General features: G+C 41.8%; 2 protein-coding genes across 2 annotated transcripts; both read right to left on the bottom strand.

The window, feature by feature from the left end:
- Positions 1-195: 195 nt before the first annotated feature.
- On the bottom strand, positions 196-16,409 carry col9a3 (collagen, type IX, alpha 3). Its single transcript, XM_070969503.1, has 32 exons — positions 16,212-16,409; positions 15,239-15,307; positions 13,980-14,015; positions 12,942-13,013; positions 12,776-12,829; positions 10,814-10,849; positions 10,323-10,346; positions 10,089-10,142; positions 8,525-8,578; positions 8,304-8,345; positions 8,156-8,212; positions 7,974-8,027; positions 7,759-7,812; positions 7,511-7,564; positions 7,346-7,399; positions 7,169-7,222; positions 7,047-7,100; positions 6,914-6,967; positions 6,746-6,799; positions 6,443-6,487; positions 6,293-6,346; positions 6,103-6,156; positions 5,242-5,295; positions 5,039-5,110; positions 4,245-4,280; positions 4,004-4,048; positions 3,419-3,451; positions 2,615-2,761; positions 2,443-2,497; positions 2,167-2,349; positions 1,795-1,872; positions 196-1,375 (listed from the first exon to the last, which is right to left on the bottom strand). The coding sequence occupies exons 1-32, from the start codon at positions 16,275-16,277 to the stop codon at positions 1,191-1,193; spliced, it is 2,037 nt and encodes a 678-aa protein (XP_070825604.1). The 5' UTR covers positions 16,278-16,409; the 3' UTR covers positions 196-1,190.
- A 1,752-nt stretch (positions 16,410-18,161) lies between these two features.
- On the bottom strand, positions 18,162-23,529 carry ogfr (opioid growth factor receptor). The gene is made up of 7 exons (XM_070968849.1): positions 23,216-23,529; positions 22,620-22,685; positions 22,448-22,529; positions 22,279-22,357; positions 21,644-21,710; positions 21,042-21,190; positions 18,162-20,951 (listed from the first exon to the last, which is right to left on the bottom strand). Exons 1-7 carry the CDS (start codon positions 23,345-23,347, stop codon positions 19,847-19,849), a joined length of 1,680 nt encoding a protein of 559 aa, XP_070824950.1. The 5' UTR covers positions 23,348-23,529; the 3' UTR covers positions 18,162-19,846.
- Positions 23,530-23,738: the final 209 nt, after the last annotated feature.

Below are 23,738 nucleotides of genomic sequence, written 5' to 3' on the forward strand. Positions count from 1 at the left end.
TTGACTTTAGCTTTGTTCATACAGAGTGCTGTTCAGCTTTCTTGTCCACATGCATTTATTCTTTAATCACATATTGAAGTGTTTTGCATGGAAACAAGTGTTGCTACGTTGTGAATTAATGGGATTACTTGACTTTGATAGTGTTGAGCATATTACTCTGAGGTACAGACTGTTCATTTGATATGTAGAGAAGAGTAATGTTTTACTGAAAAGTGGCTTTATTTGTTTTTTCTTACAACATGTAAGTAATGTACTGTAGCATCTTACTGTACATACAACAGTCACCCACAAATAATAAATAGTATTTAAGGTCATGTATATTTAATAGTTACAGCACCGGTAGTACAGAGTGGATGTGGTCATTGCAGATTTAAAACAGAATTAATTTGCTCTTAAGGTTGTTAAATTGATTTTACAATGACTGATTTATGCATCCACACGTTTTATTTTGTTCTCGATTCTCAAATCTAGAGAACTTCACATGAAATTTAAACAAAACAAAAACAAAAAACAAGCTCTGTAAAAAAAAAAAGCTATCAAAAAGTTAAAAATTGTTTTTGCATTCATCTACACAATTTCTGGGCACCTGGGTATTTGTGTTTTTATTCCTTGTACAATACATACACAGCTCCTTGACAGAGGCTTTTTACCTCTGACTCCTATTTCCATATTTTACACTGTAAGCTTGTATGTTGAGGTAACACCTGTGATTTACATTTACGGGCCATACATGCACATTCACGTCACAGACAGTCACGTTGTTTTTAGAGTGTCATCTGCCAGAAGGATGTTATCAAAGGTCATGGGGACATGGAAACAACATGTACAAAGTTTTTATACACAAAGGGCTCATCCATTTTCCAGTTGTTTGTAAGTGAAGTCTTGTTATGTGATACTATTTGGAGCAATGCAGTTGTTCTCTTGGACTCTCTCCTGTGCCTCTGTCCACTTTATATCCGGATGTCATCTGGATGTTTGGTCTCGCAGTTGCTCTGGTATTCATGTCAATCCTTGGATGTTCCTCTCACAATATCACACCTATTGATGTTACTCTTCCCATCTTGTGATACATGTATTTAAATAAAGAGGACATTTTTGTGATCACTCTCTTCTTTCATTCCTTCCTCCCCCCACACACTTCTCACCCTTCCTCCATGGGGTGGAAGGCGTCAGGTTACAGGAAGTCATGTTTAATGGTTTTTGGGGTTGGAGGATTTTCCAGCGGCTGATGCTCCCTGGCAGGCTGATGTATCACAGATTCCAGGAGGTCCCTGGTGTCCAGTCCTGCCTACCCTGCCTGACTCTCCAGGCTCACCTGGGTCTCCTGGAGATCCATCACGGCCATCTTTGACAATTCCAGGTACTCCCGGAAGACCTGTGGACAGCATGCAGGGGATGAGCCAAAGACAAAGTGCTGCTGTTCCCTTCACAGTTTTGTATTGGACTTATCTTTAAGATCAGAAAATATCTCCAACAGTATAGCTGCATCATGGACGCAGCAGTTTTATACTAGCACATTATACCCTGTAGTGGGACAGCCAGGAAGTCTGTCATGATAGTTAATGCCAAGAGTACAAATGATAACACGTAGCGCATTTTCAGTCACATTTTGACTGGTCATAGCAGGAAAATCAGATGTAATAATGACATTAATGACAGCTTTGTTGCATTTGTACCAAAAAACAAAAAAACAAAAACATTCCCCGGAACTGGCTCACCGAAATGGAATGCAGCCATTATTAATCTCATTAGATATCTCTGTGTTTAATTAATCAAGTAAGTGTAACCACATACCTTGGTATCCTTGGTCTCCAGCAGGCCCATCAATGGCCTTGCCAATGGATCCCTTATCACCTGGCTCACCAACATCACCTGTTGTGAAAAAAAATTAAAATGTAATTGATGGTGAAAAGTAACTAAGTGCATCTACTCAAGTATTATACTTTACTACTTTACTCGAGTATTTCCATTTTATCCTACTTAATCTTCTACTACAGTCCATTTGAGAGGTACTTTTACTTAAGTATGATTTTGAATGCAGGGGTTTTACTTCTTCCACAACTGACTTGATGATTAGATCATCTCATTGTACAACTGAAGAGACACTAATCAAGGGATTTTTCTGGTCCTTCCTTCAAACATCTGTACTGGTTCCATGTTTCATACCTCTGGGACCTGGATCTCCAAGTTCTCCTGGCAGGCCTCTGTATCCTGGTGGTCCACGAGCACCTGGATGCCCAATAGAGCCAGAAACTCCTTGTTTTCCTGGACGGCCAGGAGGGCCGGGGCGGCCTACCATTCCTGGAGCCAGGGGTCTTCGAAGGTTAGCGGCCAGCTGTGCAATCTGATCTGCGCGTGATAGAAAACACCAGAAGGTCAATTCCCATCTTCCCTTTTATTCAACACTTCATTAAATTATAGCGATTAATTAAGATTTCTCACCATCGATCATGGAGCCACACAGCTCTCTGATGTGCTGCTCACTTGCCAATTTACCCTGAAACACAAGTAATTAAAACTGTGTAAGCTCATTTAGACAGTTTATGAGAAAACAGCAACATTAAATGTGCTTCCACCAATCACAAGCTTCGTACAGATTTTAAAACACACTCACGGGTACGCCTGTCTTTCCTGCAATTCCAGGCTGACCTGGCTCCCCTTGGAAGCCCATTGGTCCTTGTTTTCCTGGGAGCCCTCTTGCCCCCAGCTCTCCTTGTGGACCAAGCACGCCCTTAGGTCCCAGTTCACCCCGTTTCCCCGGCTACAATCAAGAAGAATTACCCGTTAAATAGCTCATTATATTTAGCAAAAATGAAGAAATCAATTTCTTCCAAATTGGAGCTAAAAACAAGCCTCTGATTTGATCGTTGACTAAACACCAACCGAGGAGCAAACTGGGTCTGTTGAGACAACGCGTGGGCGGACTCATATGGCGTCTTGTTGCTTGATAATTACTCCAATGAGCACGGCAAACAGTAAATGAGACTGCGAGAGTGAGACTCATCAGTACTTTGTCTCTAATTACATAAATTGCGCTGCAGCTTAATGCGGCTCGTCTCTCCCTTGTGGCGATAGCAGCGAACAGGCCAATAAGGCGAAAGCAGCAATACCTATCTCTAATTAATCCTATTAAACCTGGAATGTGAAGCAGAATCATGTGCAATGAGTCTGACAAGTGGGCAACAGCTCAGAGCGAGGCACCAGTTTTGAATGTTTAGTGAGGGAGTTTGGAACAAACTTGTGCTGCTAATTACGCCCACACACATCTGATCTAACTATGTTCTGTGCTAATAAAAGGGCATCTACTGCAGAAAACTGGTTTGGAGGGAGCCGATCCATTTGGAGGCATGAAGCACTGCAAATGTGTCAGAGGACACACACGTAACTAAATATAAATGAAGACACTGATGTAGCTCACCTGTCCTTTTTGTCCAACTGGGCCAAAAGGACCCTGAAAATAAGGCCAAATGCTTGGTTAGAAGTAAGTGAAAACAATGATTTGACATTTGTGTGTCCTGCAGGTTAGTACAATTCAAAGATTCCAAGAAATAATCACATTGATATCATGAAAACAGAAAAAAATTACAATAAATAGACTAAAGGCAATACAACTAAAATGGACAACATGAATACAACATAATGAATAATGAATTGAAACTTAATTTAAACATCCTAATCTAACACCAGGCTAAAAAGGTAGGCGTTACGTTTTCTATTTAAATATATCAACACTTTCCGCTGCTCTCAGATCCTCTGGCAGACTCAGAAAACTAAAGGCTGCCTCAGTCGTAGTTAAGGCAAGACCACAAAGTGCTTTATAAACAAGTACATTTTAAAATCCATACGAAAAATGACAGACAACCAATGTAAAGACTTTCAGACAGGTGTGTGTTCTGTCTCTCCCTCTGGTCCTGGTGAGCAGTCCTCTGAATCAACTGTGTAACTAATTACTGCTAATAAAGTCACGAGACTCCAGAGTCATTAAAACTGTAAAAATACTTACAGGCTCTCCATTCTCTCCTGGTAGACCATCACTTCCTGCCACACCCTAGAGAGACAACATAAGATCTGAATTATGTGCAGTTTTGTTTATTTTTGTGTGCTTTCTCTTTGTTTTGATGGTACGCGACTGAGAAAATTCTGGAATTTCTTGATAAAACAGTTGCTGGATCATAATTGAGGGGGAAAAAGGCACACACAGGGCATTCAGTGGAGGCCATTTTTAAGCTTGACTTAATATTTACCATGTCTCCTTTAGCTCCAGAAGCTCCCACTGGACCCTACAGGGTTGAAAAAGGAGAGAATAAATGAGAGCCATGTAGAGAGATTTTGTGGATGGCCGGCCGTGGCAGAAGGAAGGGGGGATGAAGGGAAGTGAGGTGGGCTGGTTTAGGGAAGCAGGAGCGGCATAAAGACCGGCTTTGTTCTGCCCTCAGATTCTGAACAGGAGGCCTTTTTGTGTTTGGCGACAGTTTGAGTTTATACCACTGAGAGTGAGGAGGGATGACCTGCTCGTTGACATACAGACCCCTCCCATGCTGCTCTGCCTGATATGCTGTATGCGGCATGGCATTTTCTTAAAGTTTTATGTATTGATTCTGAAGGCCCTTCATGGAGGTTTTTTTTAAGCTTTTAGCACAAACCATTAGTCTGTTAACCTTAGTGTTAAAATGGTGCACCTATTATGTCAATAGATGAAATATTTTAAGTCATATTTTAAGAAAATGCCAAAATTCTTTGCTTCCAGCATCTCAAATCTGATTATTCTCTTGTTTTCTTCGTCTACTATGATAGTACACTGAATATCTTTTTGTTTTCAGACAAGGTCTGAAAAGGTGGTGAGGTGTTGATGACATTTTATTTATTTTGACATTTTATCAACCAAATAATTATTTGGGAAAATAACTCATCGAAAATAATCGAGAGAATGTATTTTTATTAATGTAAGAAATTTGCTGGCCGGCACTGCATCAGGGTTTACACTGGATGACGTTAAGCCCCGGGACACATTTAATATCATCACACACGTCAAGCTCACCCTTTCCCCAAACTCTCCACGGATTCCTGTTGGACCTGGAAGACCTGGATCCCCCAAGCCTCCTTTTACCCCCTGCAGAACATGACACACACACACACACACACACACACACACACACACACACACACACACAACCAGTGAGCAAACTGCTAATAAACCAACAAACAAGAGGTGATAACGACTGGTGATGTCATGCAACTGACCTGGAAGCCTTTCACTCCCTGAGGCCCAGTGTTTCCTGTTGGTCCAATGCTTCCCTGTTGGAAACAAACATTGTCATATAGTCCTACTGGGAAGAGCACTCAGGAGAAAAACAAGCAGGATATTAATGATGTTTCCCTCCTGACAAAGATGCTGTTTTCTTGCCAACACTTCAGACAGGAAGAACTAAAGAAAAAGATGGTTGTGTGAGGTGTGATTCATCATGCAGTGCAGTGTGTGAGTGAAGTGTGTTAATTCCTATGTTGTTTTATGCTCTCGTCCTTGCCGCCGATGTGAAAAACAAAGAGCTCTCTGTTTATGAATTCCTCCTTGATGAATACCTGCTCTCATCCCTGGCTGCTAACAAACTCCACCTTAACAAGCCAGTGTATCGGCAACAACACTCTCAGTACTTCAGCGGCAGAATACCATTAACTACAATAGGGAGAAGTTCATTATCCCACTATTATATACTAAATTCTATACCCACTAAACTATATAGTTTTATCGCACTGTGTGCAAACGCATGCTCTATTCCGCTATATAGTGTGGTCTTTGAAGACGGGCACAATAATGGTAACTGATGTCTTCTTCATGTCATCATGGACTCAAATATGCACACTGGTTATTAGGAGAGAATATTTTAAAATGTTGGAAACTAAATGAGTCTAAATTCTGTAAATTGGTCAAATTTAACAGATGGTCATCTGTGCAGCGGAAAGTCTAATAATTTGGCTTCTAAATGAGGTAACAATTATTTTTGTATTGCAAAAGATGCTTTTGTGGCAACACAAGCAGTGCCGGAATTTGACAACACATGCATGCACTCTCTGCATTAGTTTGTAGTGTAAGCATCAACTTACTGCCACTCCTCTGGGTCCTTGTATCCCCCTCTCTCCTGGGATGCCAATGTCACCCTGAGGAATGAGACGAAAGATGGTGGGGAAGAGTCAGGAAAGTCTCGAGTCCAGACACTACATGTGGGGTTACGTGACGTGTCAGAGAGGCTGTTACCCAGGAATACCCCCCCAAAAAAGCCCATGAGATACATACAGGAATACCTGGCTCTCCAGATGGTCCCGTCTCCCCGGCCTTCCCTGCATCACCCTGGTGTAAAAGAAGGGAGGAGATGAGAGTTGTCCCCCATGGCCCTAATCTTAGCTGTAAGGTTAAAGTCTGCTCCTAGTTTCTTGTAGTACTCACAACTTCTCCTTTAGATCCCTTTGCACCAGCCTTTCCTTGTAGACCCTGGAAGAGAAAATACAGAACGATGGCTTTGCTGAGGGAGTTTTTTACATATACAACCTGACACCTTCTTATCGGTTTTTAGGCAAGACTGCCGAGTTCTCCTTTCGACTTTGAGAAGATAAATGTGCAGATGGTGATGAGAGTGGGTATAACAATCAAACTGCTACTTAGACTGACGAGTTGAGGTAGTGAAGGATTTACATAATACCCTTTATCAGCATTAAACAGGAAACACCCAAATCTGTTCCAAAAACTTACAGGAAGGCCATTGGGTCCTTTCTCCCCGACGACCCCGTGGCGTCCAGCATCACCCTATCAACACAGACAACACTGGGACATCAGCTTCATCAGCCCTTGGATTAACTTAACTAACTTAATTCAAAACTTTCAAGCCCAGAGTGCGAAAAAAGACTAGGCGCAATTTACCTTGTCGCCATCTAATCCTGGTGTACCGTCTTTGCCATCCCTGCCAGGAATACCCTGTAGACGACATCAAATATGACCCTCGTGGTTCTGAGAGGTGATGGATATTAAAAATTGAGAATTTTTAAGCACTTACAGGCTCCCCTTTGGGTCCTGCTCCCCCAGGACCTCCTTTGGGACCAATTTTACCCTGTTGAAAGGCACAATATTAATCATCTATCTATCTATGAAACTTACATATCAAAGACTTTTACTTACAATTTCTCCTTTGGGTCCTTTGAATCCCTGTGGTCCTTTTTCTCCAGCATCACCCTGGAGACATCAGATGAAACAAACACAGCTATTCACTGATGGGACCAGCCATCTATTCTGGCTGTAAACTACTGTCAAACTCTGGTTTTATTTCAAGCGCGCTACAAACAAGGACAGACTCACTGTCTTTCCAATGATGCCGGCGATGCCAGGTTTCCCTCTGAAGCCAGGCAGGCCCTGGAGACAAACAGAGGAAACAAACTGTAAGTACACAAGTTTAAATGTTTGCGTCATGAGTGATGAGAAGCTGAACAAGAAAAGAAAGCTCATGTTCTAAAAGTCACTTACTCTGTCTCCTACAGATCCCATTGGGCCTTGTAAACCTCGGAGACCGCGCGGGCCCTGAAACACGGCATAAGAGCATTGTGAAGGTACTTTACATCAAAAACTAATCAAGATATTTAATAATTCCTCAAAAACAATGCCTGGATATGCTGTATTAAATATGCAAACAGCGGAAATTAAGTGTGGGTAACAAGTGAAAAGAAGCACAAGAAAAGGAAAAATAAGTTCTGAATCATCTTTATGTAACTCACCTGCAGACCCACAGTCCCAGGAATACCTGGTGGTCCAGGTGGACCAGAGTCACCCTAGAGACAGAGCAGGACACCAAATCATACAAAGACGAGCGTCTGTGCTCAGTAAAACCAGTATTTTCACATAATGTGTTCATTCTATTCTCATGTAACCTCATTAGCCACATTAGATCACTGATGGCAGCCAAAATATCAACATCACATTATAAACTCACTTTCTCTCCGTGTTTTCCAATCTCCCCCTTATCTCCTTTGTGCCCTGTGTGACCCTGCATAAGCAAAAAAAAAACAAACAAAAAACACAGGATGAATACATACATGAGGGCGTGGGATTATATGTCCAGCAGCATATAATTCAAGACTAATCAAAAAGAAGTGTGCTGCAAACTATGTTTACCTTGAATCCTGGCATCCCAGGAGCACCAGAGGGACCAGGGGGGCAGATTGCAGGACACTGCAGAGGACAGAGACGGGACACTGAGGACTCTACATTCACTGTATGCTGCCATTACGTTGCTCTCACAGGTGCATTACTGAAAACTTACCAGAAGGTCACCGCTAAGATCATGAAGAGTACCAGGAAGACCCTGACAGAAGGAGAGACAGACGAAACATTGAGAGACGTTTTTTTACTGTTAATGTTCATACACTCAGTTTCTTGACAGACATTCAACAAGAGATCCACTGGATGGCAGTGAAAAAATACACTATGTTACTATATTGTATCAGCAGCAATTATGAAGTATATAATGATAACTGTACTTACTGGTGGTCCATCAGGGCCAGGAGGTCCGGGAAGTCCTGCAGGGCCCTCACCACCCTGAGAAACGGATAAATAGCACCAGGATTAGGATCGTCTTCAGCATCTGTTTAAAGTAAGTGATTATTTTCCTGATTGTATCAGCCAAGTGAAGCTAGTCAGCTGGTCGCGATCATTACCATCAGTGGTGGTTTTCCCAGAGAAAGGACGAACACTTAAATGGACTGTATTAAATAGCACTTTTCTAGTCTGACGGTCACTCAAAGCGCTTTTACAACACAATTCTGCGTTCACCCTTTCACACACATTCATATGACGGCTAGGTCACCTGCTCATTACAAGCTTTTAACCCTTCACACACACTCACACGCCAATGGCAAAGCATCAGCGGCAATTTGGGGTTCAGTATCTTGCCATTGCCAAGGCCAGGGATCGAACCATGAAACCTCTGATAAGTGGACAACCGCTCTTCCTCTACTCTCCTGAGCCACAGCCGCCCCACTTAAAGTTCCCCTCTATTTAAAAAAAAAGGTCATTTGCTTGTTGTCACTTGTCACAGGGAAGTTTCTCTGTGCTCACATTAAAGCAGAGTTTAAGATGTTCAGCTATAGGCAGGATATAATTTGTTTGTCTAGTTTGGAAGCCAATCATGGCCCCCACATGCAACTTACAAGTTTGAATCAAAAGTATGTGCATATTCATAGATTCCACAGTGACGGAGAGAGAATAAATTGAATTCTAAGATTTGTTTTAACTTTGAACTTTCATCTTAAATGGGATCTTTAACTCTACAACTCTAAACAACATCTCACAGGTAGATGTTCAGTAATACTTCGACCCCTTTCTGCATCTCTGTAGACTATATTAATAATAATAAACAGTGATTGCTATGAGCTCCTTTTCATACCATTGCTTTGCAACAAAGAAAGAGCTTCACCCAAAAACGACAGAATGAACATAAAAACTGACCTAAAAGAACTGGAAAATAAGAAGGAAAATAAAACCCATTTGGTAATAATAGTAAAGATGCATAGAAACAGGGGTAGAATAATAATAATAAGATGAATTCTGAGCCAGACAACAAAATATCTTCACACTGCTGCAGACATTACTGCAAGGTCGTCTGAAACAGAGCAGGCTTTTAGTTACACATACACCGAGTATGAGCAGTGGATATCCAAATAAAGTGTGACCCAGTAGCCACACTCGGCCAGTCCACATACTAATGTGTCCTTCCTCTCCAGTGGTTATTCTTATCCTCCTGCTACATTATATAGGAATTTAGGGCAATGTTGTACTGGTTGATTTCAGCAGAGCTGTGGGTTTTAAAATGGATCTCTGTGTGTATCAGCCTCACTGTGTCTGCTGCAGAGGCTCCTTCGTGAATTTTGGTTCTATTCTCGGTTCATTTAATAAACTAGCTGGATGATACGTTTTGACGACTGTTCTGTGGCCAAAGGGGAATGACTCAAGGAATAGATAACAAGAATTATTTGATTATCTCATTCTGAATCAGAGGATGTAAGTCCTCCATGGGGATGACAGGAAGTGTAATTGGGGAGATACTTACTGATGGACCCTGGGGTCCGACTCCGCCTGGCAGCCCGTTGGTTCCAGGTAGTCCCTGGAAACAAAAGACAGGGTATGTGCAAGACATCACAGTACATGTGCAGATATAGCACACAGTCAAGGCTACAACACTGTATAACAAGCTATATAAATATGTAAAAGTGATACAAACACATCACAGTCTCCAGCTTTCTGCATATAAGAGTCATATAAAAAGAGAGTGCTGTGTACTCACTGCAGCTCCTGGTCTCCCTCTGCCCTACGGAAGACACAGGAAGGCAAATTAAGTCACAAAGACAGAGGCCATGATTAGATTTACTCCCAACATCAATATCCACAACGTGATGTATGACTGCATTAAGTCCACTTTGATTGCTGTGAGGTGGGTGTGCACTTTTTCAGTCCAGTTAGATCAGATCAAACTATCATCTGAATATTCCTCAGACAAAATGCCTTAACTGATGGCTGACTAAGCCTGACTACAGCTCTACAGAATCAGAGCCCTGACCAGGTGCACAATTACAGAACCTGGTTCTCTTTGCACGAAGTTATCCAGCGCAGTCTGAAAAGGAACAGCTGCCTTTGGTCCAACGATTGGTGAAGAGATCAGATACTCTCAAGCATCAAGTCTCTTAGGCTAATGTGGTCAGTGTAACAGCAGTCAGAGGACCGCTGTGTGCCTGTGTGATGTTTCTTAGGTGTTACATAGTATGTGGGGGTACTTACAGGAGATCCAGGTGGCCCAGGAGGTCCAGATTCACCCTGTAGGGGCAAACGTAAAATACCACAATCAAATACCACAATCAGACAGGCGACAAGGCTCAGACAGTCAGTCCACATTTACTTCTGACTCATATTCATACAACTGCATTTAGTTGTAGGAATGGTGTACTACAGAGAACAATTAAGGCGTGAACAACGACACACAACTCGCACAACGATGTCAATCATAATGAAATGAGCCACATTAACACCACATTCATTTGGAGACCGGAATCGTTGTGAATGATCTCCAGCTACAGTGTATATTTAGCATCACTAACAATTTATTGATAGGATCAGGGTAACGTATTTTAACCATGAACAGTGCTCGGTGAGATATTTAACTGAAATTTGGGCTTGTTAATCAAAGAAATGCACAATAATGAGCAGCTCCGCAGGGTTTAAAGTGGCTAATGGCAGCTGCCATCCAACAGCTCTTTTTCAGTTATTAGGAGGGTGATTACTCTGAGGTTTTGTACGTGAAATTGCGTCATTTGTGCTGCTTGACACAGCTACACATATGATGTGACATGACTTTATTATGCATTCGATTAATACCATTAAATTAGTCCGAACTTTCTCATTGCAAGGCATCAGTGTTGGAAACAGACATAGACGAGACTTTTTGAGACTTCTGTTGGTCATGAGACTATTGAAAACGAACCATTAAAACTACTGGGAGGACAAAATACCTGGATCTTATCTTATCATGTAATTATTGCGGTTGCCCATTAAAATGGCCATTTACACTTATTTTTTCTCAAAATTAAGGAGTCTGATTGCATGTGTAGTTCACACAATCCCAAAACCTTTTGTATACTCTGAATTGTTAGCTGTGGAAGACACAATGACAAGTGTTTTTAGTTGCTCCTCTTCCTCTCACTTCAGTTTGTTTACACGTTTCATCCGTTATTTCTGTCAGTTGAAAAATTACTCCAACACACTTTCATCAAGATCAAGTTGCTGTTTCCTGTGGAGCTCCGTCGTCTTTCCTCCCCTGATCATTTCTCCTCCTTCCTCTCTTAACTCTTTGTTTACCTCCATCACAGCTGTGTTTGTGTTGCCTGAGAGGGCAAAAGACTCTAAAGAAACAGGCCTAACGCTCTGATGTTATGTATTCACCGCATTCCTCAGTCTGCAAACCAGACAATAAGGTTTACTGGCACAGAAACCATAAACAAACAGATGTGAGGTAGCTGAAAATGACCTATAGATATGTACAATGATCCTGTTTGTCTTTGCACGACTCTTCAGCACTATGAACCAGCCATGACAGCGTAGTAATCTGAGTAATTAGGGACACTGGTTGATGCAAGCTTCCCCATTAGATTGGCTAATTAGCTGAATTGCCGGGGGGGCGGTGGGGGTTTATCTGTCTTGACTGTGAATTTGCCGCCTTAGAGCCGAAGTCCCCCGATCTTTATTCCTTCTTATATCTAATTGGGGAAATAAGTCTTAATCATAAGGTGTAGCGGTGTAGATGCAGTTCGATGCCACATGTGCTGTAATTCTCTTGTATCTCTCAGAGGACAGTACCTGTTTGCCTCAGCATCGCCGCAACAGATCATCAGTCGCACAGATTGGTGGGAAACAGTGTGCATTCCCGGCCGGATTAGGGAAGCAGCAGAAATAAATCCTATTCTGATCCCTCATTAAAAATATTCCCACCAAGAGGCTGAGCCAGCCTGACAAATCCGGGCTGACAGAGGAAACACACGGCCTTGTCCCCGTTAGACCCTCTTAAAGATCCTCATACAACAGCAGCCAATCAGCATGCAGTGTTTTTGCATAGATATGTGGTCTTGTGTCTTACTTGTGGCTGACTTGAACTACTTGATTAATGGGGGGCAGTCTGAAGTAGAGAAGGGCCTAGCATTCAACTGGGTGCATCTCTAAGTGCATCCTGGGCATCCCAGACACACTTACTGCTTCCCCCGCGGGTCCATCCTTCCCAGCAGGACCGTCAGGACCTGTCAGACCCTGAAGAGAAAGCACATCATTCAGGTGGACAACATTACCTCGTGCTTTTCTGTTATTTCTTGACAAAGACAAATGTGTAAGCATCGTCTTATGTGTGTTTATTGACACTTACATCCACCCCTGGAAGTCCTGGCAGACCTGGTTTTCCTGCTGTCCCTGCTATTCCTGCTTTCCCTTTGGGACCCTACACAGACAAAGATTTATAAAATAATGCACAAGAAATCAACTGTCTACAACCCCAAGATTGTGTAGTAATATCATTTACACAACCCTGTTTACAAAATGGGATGCTATGTAAAAACTTAGATAAAACACATAATTTCTAACCCTTTTCGACACACAGTCTATTGAACACAGCACAAAGACAATATATTTAATGTTTGACCTCATCACCTTCATTGATTTTTGTAAATATCTGCTTATTCTGAATTTGATGCAGCAACACATTTCAAATAAGTTGGGACAGGAGCAACAACAGACTGGGAAAGATGTGGAACGCTCCAAAAACACCTGTTTGGATCATTCCACAGGTAAACAGGTTGATTTATAACAGGTGATAGTGTCATGACTGGGTATGAAAGGGACATCCTGGAAGTGCTCAGTCGTTCAGAAGCCAGTATGGAGCGAGGTCCTTGTGAAATAGTTTTTGGGGGAGTTTTCTCTTATCCAGCATAGAGTGTGCTGTATAGATTGTAATGCCCTTTGAGACAATTTTGTGAATTTGGGTTATATATGGGACTGTACAAGAATTATTAAGGCAGGAGACGAGGTCAAAAAAAGGGAAAGGCATTGCAGTTTTACTTTGGCTTAAATAGATGAGTGTGACTTTTTTTGGCAGAGCTTTTATTTTTCTCATCATAGGTTTACATTTTATTTCCATCTTCCTCTCAAATTAAAAGTCAGAAAAATATTTACATCAAAAAGACAATTTCCACGTGTGCCACGGTTCATTAAGACACGCTTTGCCATGAGTAGAGGACAGTAGTCTGTACATCAATCACTCACATTACAAGTTCCATTAAGATTTTAAGCTTTAAAATATGATACACAGTTAAAAAATACTGTACTAATTTAACACTTAAATAGGTCAAGGGCAGGCTTGAAAGAAAATATTAATTATTCTGCATGTTGGACTTGTTGGCATACTTACTGCTTTCCCTGCCAGTCCAGCAGGTCCAGGTTTACCCTGTCAATGAGAAAGAAAAAATATTTAATCTAGTCATCTAGTCATTTTGTGTTCATTCGTTGTTCACTGCCACACTGGCCCAAATACTTCAGTGACTACAGTCTCATCAGAGCTCTTGATTCACACTAGCAGCATGTTTAGCTTCTGCAGTGAGTGTAGAAGAACAAACGCCGCCACGCTGGGCCGACGCTGACTGGTCACGTGATAAAAGCTTCAGTTTGGTTTGTTGAGGGGGGCTGAAGGTGCGGGGAGGAGGTGTGAGGTGAAACTCTAGATGGTCTCACAGGGTTGGGGAATGCATGAATGGACCCTCTGTGTGCCCAAACTTTACTGGAGCCACAAAAATAATCACAACTAAGAAAATACTCTGAGATTTCCTGACGTGGATATTTAACATTTAGCAGCAGTTTTCACAGAGAAAAATCAAACTTAAATATAAAGGAGGTAATTTTTTTTTTTAATATGTCACCATGTCACTGATGTTTTCCTTTTACTTCCCCATAATCCAATTTCCTCTTAGAACTTGTGCAAACAAAGTCTCATTACATCCTTTCTACTTTTTACCATAACATCATATTCTACAAACCAGGAAACCTCATAAACAGGAAGGATTTTGGAGGCTTAAATTTAAGTAGATTGTCCACATTTATTGACATGATACAGTGATGGAAATCCTCACACTGGGCCAGCTGAGTCTACTGTATGAGTTCACTACAGAAGAGGTACAAACCATTCACAGCATGAATATAATCTAAGCTTTGAAGAAACGGAAAGAATCATTCAATTTTTAACACCCACAGAACTCCATTTAGTATTCACACGCTTAAGCCCTGCCTACCTACATCCATGATTATGATTCCATAGTGGTAGGAGGGGCTTTGGGAGGAGTCAAGGTGATAAAATCTAACATCTAGAAACATTTCAGCCACATTTATCCTCGAAGAAAACACTTTGTACCGAGTAAACAAGTCGAAATTTGATTTTGAAATACAACATGAAAAAGATGAGCTATCATCACAGAGGCCGTGACACAAATTAAAATCTATCAGTCTCATTTTCAGTGATCTTAAAAGATGAGGAAAATAAATCAGTGAATGTCTCACAGATAAGAAAAACTCATTCAAATGAGTCTCGTCATTGGAACTGGTTCAATCTACAACAAGAAAACATTAGAAGGTGCATCAGTTTCAAGTAAAGTAACTGTTGGTGTCTGGTCAACTCACATCAGTGCCATCCCTCCCCGGCACTCCCGGGGGTCCTGGTGGTCCAGGAGCTCCTCTGGGGCCCTGTCTCTGCAACATAAAATTCATCAAGGTCAGACGTTTCCGCTAGTGTAATATTTTCATCAACTGCTCTTTCAACACCACAAGTACTGTTTACATGTACAGAGTGTGGTTTGATATGAACTGAATAAAACAGAAAGTGACAGCAAATGTTTTTTGACATCAAAGCAAAAAAGCAAAATTTTACTCAGGACAATATCAACGAAACTTAATAACTCACCCTAAGTCTACAGATGTGACTACACACAAATTAAACTAGAAATAAATTCAGTTTGACAGCAACCATGATGCGTAACGACGCTTTTAACCCCCTTTTACGCACTAGAGGAAGGCTAAACTAGATTTCTGTGAAAACAAAAACAAATCAATAGTTCACGGTTCAACTAAACAAAATAAACTCATTTCACTGAGAGCTCCTGCGTTCGGCTCAGCCAGGGAGCCTGAATGAACAGAGGTGGCATTGTGCGCTGTCGCACTGATCTCCAATCCGCGCATTCCACAGGTTCAGGGAAAACATAACCCCAACTTCATCCAGTAGTGCGAAAAGCGCAGCCACCTGCACACAATCATGCTGACAGTGGGGAGTAAAAATAGGCCTAGAGAGCCAGAGAGACAAACTACCACCACCCACATTCAGTCTATGATAATTGCACATGAATAAAGAGCATTTAAGCGTAAAGCTGAAAGAAAATTTCCAGGTTTTATGATGAGAGCACGCAGGTCGGGCCTAAAGCGACTGTCATCACTAGGGATAGCCTTTATCATCAATATGTGGCTCAGCAGGTCACATTAATTTTCTGCAATAAGTTAAGAATACACATGAAACGCTCCCAGCAAAAACGCAAACATCACCATAAAGACGCGGCAGAGGCGACTAACTGGAAGGAGGGATGCAGCGCTCGATGGGTCTCACCTGGGCTGAGGATGATGTCAAAAGCTGGCACAGTAAGAGCACCCAAAGAGCAGAGAACACCGCCATGGCTCCCCGCTCGCCCTCACAAACCCGAGTTTATACGGAAAAGGTCAAATCCCCGGTTCCCAGTCCTGTCTCACTCCCCCCCGGCGTCCGCGACCGTGCCTTCCTTCACCTCACGGCGCACAGCTCCTGACTGGCTTTCTCTTTGGTTCCAGATAAACCCGAGCCTCCAGCCGAAGGGGCTGAACTCAATCTGGTGCTCCGCACACTGGGGTGAGGGGGGTGAGGAGGAGTGGGGGAGGCAGCAGGCAGTGGGTAAAACATTTCGGACACCAAGAAAGTGGGCTGAGCTCAAAACGGTAAAAATATGCAGGGGTTCAGGCTTTGACCAATCAGAAACTGACCTAAAAGACTTATCTTCATGTCTGCAGGGCCAAAAAACTGTTCTTCAAGGGTTCTTTAGTGATACTATGTACTGAGGTACAAAGACTTGAAGGGGTACTGCAGAGATGTAATTATAATTTATTACACTAAATAAAGTTTTGGGACTCTCATGAGACTCAGTCAAAACTGAAGCAGCCAAGGCTGAGACATGCTGAGCTGTCAAGCTCCAAAAAATGATCCTACATTTCCCATAATGCACCCCAACAACAACTACGTCTTCAGACGTGCCCAGTTAGTTTATCAGACTGTTATAAATTTACAGTGCCAAGCTAAGATAACCCTGATGACATCACTATGACATCACCAGGGTTATTTCTCCAGAGCCATGAAACATGTTTTAAAAATTTATTCTGATGTGTAAAATCCCAAGAACCTCGTTTTCACCAATCAGGTTTTTAATCATAGTGAATATTAAAAACTGCATGAGTAAGAGACCTTTCTTTCAGAACTCACTGGCCTCTGCAGTTTGATCTGGTTTAGGGTCCTTTAATGCTGCATCAACCTCCTGCATTATGTAGAACCACTTCAGCATGAACCATTTTTTGGAGCAGTGTAAAGTGGGCTGGATGAAGAGCGCGGCTGTGTCTCATGTTTCGTAGCGATGCTCGTATCGATTCTGTATCTGTCCCAGACTAGAGCTGCAGCCAACGATTGTTTTCACTGTCAATTAATCTGCAGACTCTTTCCCCAATTACTAGTTTGGTTTGTGAAATGTCAGAAAATACTGAAAAAACCCAATTTCAAATCATGACATTTTCCCAAAGCCCAACGTCAGTCAATAGCCAGTTTACTGTCACATAAAAAAGGCTGGTTCAGCTGCATGAACAAGCCAATGTTTGGTATTTGTACTTGAAAAATGACTTAAATGACTCTATTATCAGCATTGATTCACTTTCTGTCATACCGTGGGACACAAATGCAAACATCTTGATCACAAACATCTATCAGACCATCAGTCAGAGATTTCAAAAAAACACAGAAATGTCTCACAAAGCATTTATCCACATCCTCCGTCGTGGAGGACAAGCACAAACTACTCTTGATCTAAACTTAAAATAAGTCAACAAAAAGTGTTAAACGCTTTATTTATCATGTTCCAAACAGGGAATTGGTAGATCTATAGATAGAGGCTGGCATGGACAATGCAATAACAAACAGCAAGCTCAAACTGGAACAGCACATATATTTTTCTGTCCTAACTCAAACCCTCGACTGCACACTGATCCCGAGACCAAATCCTGCCGGATCAATATCTGTAACATCTTTCTTCTTCTTCCCTCTGTTGTGAGTCATGTCACTTCACGGAGGCTCGGTCTGTTTGCTGGAGAGAGAAACACAGATATTTCTGACTATACGCTGCTGCACTGGGAAATCTCAGGAGAGTCTCAGGAATAGGAGCAAAAGCTGATGTCTACCACAGCGTTATCCTGAGAGTTGCAATTTAATAAACTATGACAGGACTCAAGACTGTGCCTGAACAAAGATTAATTTCATAAAAGCATCAAAAAATAGTTTGACTTTATTCCGCTTTGTCAACAGCCAGATATTTAGTCGGGGAAAAAAAGTCATATATAAAGAATTCAGCACTTCTGTAAAGTTATTACCATTTCATTATGTAAATACCACAATTTTAACAACTGATGGTTAAAAGTAAGTGCAAATATAAAACAATGCATCAATATAATCACCCCGGCTTGTAAATCAACATACAGTGGACTTTAAATTATAGCCAAAGCGTCATCAGGTCTGCCGAGGAGACATACATATTGTACAATCAACCAGTCTTATCACATTTTTGGCAAGGCTTTCAGTTGTTCAGAAGTCTACTTCCCCAATCTGCAGGAACGCATACAGACTGTGCAACATTATTGAATTATAACTCAAGCGACATTCAGTCTTAAATCCATTTGAACAGCAGGGTCCGGCAGAAACGCAAACCAGCACAGAATGCTTTAACTCACGCAACAACAGCCCAAAACAAAAAAAGCTCTTCCAATTAATTATTTTCAGTGCAAAAAAAAAGTTCAATTGTGAAAGTATTAAGGTGTTAAGAATGCAGAAATCATCATTTCACTCATATACATTAATAATAGTGCTTTATGTATCCTGTAAAGATATTACGTATCAGCTGCTGACAGTCATTTCTATCTAAAAGGATAAGCCTGGTAATATTCTGCATTTTTCTTATTGTCAACAAATCCCATGGAAAGACCAAAACCATCAATTAAATTATCCCACTGGCAGATATTGTCTGCGAAAGCCACATTCTTCCATTGTTGTCCAAAACCCATTGAAAACACATTGATGAGTCAACCTGTTGCACTCGCTGACACGTTTTATCGTTACAGTGAGCATGAACGCTGCAGTTTCCTGTCAGACAGTCCTGCTGCTGCAAATACTCCCCAACAAAAACACTGGTTGTTTTTGATTGGAGACGCTCAAAGGACAGCTACAACCCGCAAGGCGAAGGTCACATGACCGACGGGGTGGCTGGGCTAGCAAGCTAACGACATTAGCATGTTTTCTGTCTGCTGACTGCTGTTAGCTGTGTGAGTTTTTAGGACGTTAAGGCCACTGACTGTGCCTTTAAAGTTTTTTCAAAAATGTTACAGTGAACACGTTTCAGTACGTTCTGAACAGAGCTGATGGATTTCACAAAGAATCTGTGATGGCACAACTCTGAAACACAATGTGGAATATAATTACTTTTCTAAATCGGATTAGTTAGAAGTGATGTCGCAAAGCTTCATTAACAATCTTTTGCCCCTATAAGCTTTCCAAGGACAGCTGAGTTACGTGCTTCTTCACTAATTAGCTTTCTCCTGCACAAATAGACAAGCTAGTAAGGCTAGTGAAAATTAGCTAACGGACACCTTTGGCTGTTTCTGATAGCCTTGCAGGTGGCAGCCGTCCATCAAGTCTCTCTTCATGGGATTTGTCAATAACAAAAATCTTGAATATCACCGGCCTTATACTTTAATATTGTCTGATGGCCGTGTAGAAACTCAGTCACATCTAGTCCCACATTTAGTGAGTTGATGAATTCATACAGTCCTTCAAAGTGAAAAGAATCAATACCTAAACATCAAATATAGTAGAAATAAGGCCAGGAAGTCTTTAAACTCTGTCCCTATATTACATTTCATTTAAGCTCAAATTAATGGGTTGTCTCCAATCATCCAGTTCACTCATGAATTCCCCACACTGTGGTCTGAGCTCGAGGGATTTGATTCCATATCAACATCCTCAGACTCCTTTCCATTTGTCTGTTTATCCGCAACGTTGTCGGTGCTCGTCAGTGACCCATTTGTCGCTAACACATTTGCCTGCGACGTTTCTTCCTCTTCTTTTTTATCTGGCACTTGATTAAAATCAGTCCTTGGGATTTTTTCCTCCCTCCCTAAAGACAGAGAGGGTGAATGTTTTGAAGTCTTAAGGGGGGTTTGCACTGAAGGGCTCGTTTGACCAGTGGCTTTATTAGCACCAGCTTTCTCCTCCATCTGCCCACTGGCTAAGTCTGCAGCAGAGCCGTTGCTTGGCAGCTCCTTGTTATCTTCTCTCTTCTTCTTCGGTGGTTTTTCATTGTCTATATCCCCATCTGTTTGCATAATGATGTCTGGCTCCTGGATGCTGGCCTTCGAGCTGTTGCTAAATCTGTGCTCACTGTCCGCACAGGGCTCGGTTTTTGCCGTCACAGTGTCAGGACTGGGTGTCTGATCCATTTCATCAACATCATCCATTGAGTCATTTCCATTCCCCAAAATTTCATTAGTAGACTCAGCCTCTGCGTTTCCATTTCCGACAGTCTCAGCCTCCAGTTTTGGCTCAGGGGATGCCTCAGACAGTTTGTTTTTGTCTTTACTCGCCGTTTTATCAGCTCCTTTCTGAGCCTTTGTTGCTTTATCCAGTCCGTCCTCTTTCTGTTGCACAACTGCTTCTCCATCTTTGCTTTTACTCCGAGAATAAACTTCATCTTTTCCATCTCCATTCCCAACAGCATCAGATCTCTTCTCTGCCTTCCTGAATTGTTTCTGAATCTTTCTGGGACACCACACAAACTTATCCTTTGGCTCAAAGTGAAGGTACGCAAAGCGCACAAGCTCCTGACGCTTCTCCTTGTCCAGGACTGCAAACAGGAAGTAGTCAAGCACGCTGCGTTTAACACTGCTGAGGGTCTTCTTGACTAGAGTCTCTTCAAGGAAGAAGCGCACAAGAGGAGCCTGGTAGTGCTCAAAGCCCAGCTCTCCGAGGCTCTTCAGGATGCGAGTGATGCGCAGGTTGTTGTGCATATTCCTGCGAGAGATGAGACAGTTGAAGCTGAAATCAGGAACAAAAAAGTACATCTCTCCAATTTTGCTTACATGAGAACATTTTGATATTCACCGCTCCAGGTTTCCAAATCGCTCCTTCCAATTTTCAGCTCGTTTCACTTCACCGCTCTCTTTGTTGACCAGACGGATGCCATAGAAGCCCAGCATGAGTTCATAGGACTCGACGAGTCTCTTTTTAGCGTCCTCGTTCTTCTTGAAGGCCTGGTGAACATATACAAAAATCAAAACGTACGCCATTTCAACACGGTTTTGTGATCACAGTAAAAGGGGTCAAAAATGTAAAATGTATGATTTTCAACATCTGTCAGATGTTTTTTTTATTTTTAGAGAAAAAAAGAGCTGAATGTTTCAGAACACAAGTGTCCCAAACATTTAAATACTTTCTCCACAGAGGAATGTTAATAAATGGTCGCATGTCTTGCAATGTATGAGCTGGGGTCAATGTTTAAGAAATACTCTGCTTAGACTCGTTTTCAGAGACTCTGATCTCCACAATGACTTGACATAATTTTACTTACCGAACAATGTTGAAATAAATTTGTTGTGTTGCTTTATGTTGAGCCAGAAATTGCAAATCATTGTTGACAACTAATTCTGCGCAATTAACCGTTCAGCGGTGCTCATTTAAAGACTTGTTTCCTGTGAAACACTTACCTCAATTTCCTTCTTGGTGAGTTCTGAAGCCATGTAATTAACCCCCGGCTCTCGCAGTGGAAACAGCCTGACAATGCAGAGGATTCAAGAGAGAAACACAAAACCAAAAAGCATCTAATGAAACTATACTCTAATTCAGCTGTCCCTGCAACACTTTATTAGCCCAAAATAAAATATATTCTTGGTGCGTCATCCCACCACAAACGACTCTGAAGCCCTAAATTTATCATTCTAACAAACAGTTTTGAATCAGCAAATACAGCTCAACAGTGTCAACATGACATCCTTCAGGGTATCGCAGTGTGAACTAAATCATTGTTTCTCTTTAGTCAAACCTCGATAAATGATGCCAGTTCCTGCAGGGTAGATAAACAATGAATGTGCGCTATTTTAAACTATGTTTTTTTTACGGCAGTAGCTTGTGCTTTTCAGTGCTAAACAAACCCATGTGAAACAGGAAATGGTGCACCAGACATAAGCATTCAAACACATTTTGCTAATCAAGAGGAGCCCACCTCACATGGTTTACTTTCAGTGGCGCACTCCTGGCTCAGGACCATGTGACATGTGTCCAATTGCAAGGTCAACAGAATAAGATGACTTTAGCTTTGAAATAAGCCATAAACAATACGTACCACTGAATGTATGAGTGGACTCTCTCCAGTCTTTTGTAGTCATTCTTCCAATCCTTGAGGAAAGATTCAATGTAGACATCTGTGCCAGTGATAAAGAAAGCATCATGTCACCACACACACACTTTCTCAAACGCTCAAAATGTCTTGTGAGGACGTCCAAACATATTACCATCAGGAGCAGAGGGAAATTTGTTGAGATAAAATTGCAGATTATTCATTTTGTCCTCGGAGCATTCGTCATCTGTAAGATTCTGTCGAAGAAAAAAGAAGAAGCATGATTTCACCTGTCTCGGTTGTTATGGACAAGATGTTTTGTGTTGGATTGCTCAGCAGCTACTTACTGGATATCCTCTTCTGTAGTTCTGCATGTCCTTTGCTGCCCTCATGTTTCTGGGCGTATGATGCCACTGCAAATACAAGTGAAAGTGAAATTTAACCAGCATCAAATGTGCCTCCGTTATGTAAACATCAGAGAGGATGGCATCCCAGTTCAGAGCATCCATGACACATTGTGTTATCACTGCTAATGATGCTACGATCTCTTATGTTTCTAATGACCATAACGTTAAACAAGTTGACATAATAAGGCCAAGCTAATCCATTTCCCACTTCTGCCAAGGGGCTTAACGCTTAATTAACGATTAATTTATTCATTGAAATTATGCATTGCAAGCTAAGCATTATAAACACTGTAAGCCACCCAACATAAATATTTAAACGTAACGTCAGCGATTTATAACCCATCAAAAGTAAGCTAACGTCAGCGGCTAGCTAGGCTAGTTAGCAAGCCTGCAGCAGAGAGGCATAAAGCTATCATTAGCTTTCCAGTCATGGCAATAATAGCAGGCAAAGCACTGAGTTACAAGTCAACATATTCCACGACATGGCATGATTTCGGTAAGTTATGCTTTGTCTAGTTAATAATGAAAGGGCGTACAGTTACTAAAGTCCAGCCAGATTTGTTTTTGTCTTGACATGACCGACGGGTTTGGCTCTCTCCGACCGGGTCGTCTCCGTCACTCTCTGTGTCCCAGGTCGAGTCGTACTCACAAATACAGTCGTCCTCCATTATTAAACCACGTTATATCGCTAACTAAAGCTAAATAAACGTGTAACCCGGTTTAGTACTTTGAACGGGCACGAATGAAGTTACACTTGCATGTTCAGGTTACACGGGGACGCCCCTGACCATTCGTCTTTGCAGTCTACCATCGTCAGACAGCGGCACTGTTAGCGGCCGGCTGCAGTACTGATGCTGCATTCAAGTGCTCCCCTAAAATAGCAGTTGTCTGTACTTCACATAATGACACAGTAATCGGAAGCGAGGCTAGGCTTTAAAAACATTGCTTTGTGTTAGGGTTCAGTAAAAACCCAACACCTGTAAAACTGAGTTGCTCGGGATCACCATGCAGCTACAGTTTAAGTTAAGGAAGGTACACATGTTATTAATGCTGATGGAT

The sequence above is a fragment of the Chaetodon trifascialis genome, chromosome 8, assembly GCF_039877785.1.
Source record: "Chaetodon trifascialis isolate fChaTrf1 chromosome 8, fChaTrf1.hap1, whole genome shotgun sequence".
Lineage (NCBI taxonomy): Eukaryota > Metazoa > Chordata > Actinopteri > Chaetodontiformes > Chaetodontidae > Chaetodon > Chaetodon trifascialis.

What these genes read in the sequence shown, in the direction of transcription:
- ogfr (XM_070968849.1), bottom strand. Translation starts at nt 23,347, where the DNA reads ATGGAGGACGACTGTATTTGTGAGTACGACTCGACCTGGGACACAGAG. An exon ending in CTGGCTGGACTTTAGTAACT is followed by an intron (nt 22,686 to 23,215) that starts GTACGCCCTTTC and finishes TTGTATTTGCAG; the next exon opens with TGGCATCATACGCCCAGAAA. An exon ending in ATTTCCCTCTGCTCCTGATG is followed by an intron (nt 22,358 to 22,447) that starts GTAATATGTTTG and finishes TCACTGGCACAG; the next exon opens with ATGTCTACATTGAATCTTTC.
- col9a3 (XM_070969503.1), bottom strand. Translation starts at nt 16,277, where the DNA reads ATGGCGGTGTTCTCTGCTCTTTGGGTGCTCTTACTGTGCCAGCTTTTG. An exon ending in CTGGGCCACCTGGATCTCCT is followed by an intron (nt 10,347 to 10,813) that starts GTAAGTACCCCC and finishes TGTCTTCCGTAG; the next exon opens with GGCAGAGGGAGACCAGGAGC. An exon ending in CAGGATTAGATGGCGACAAG is followed by an intron (nt 6,800 to 6,913) that starts GTAAATTGCGCC and finishes CTGTGTTGATAG; the next exon opens with GGTGATGCTGGACGCCACGG.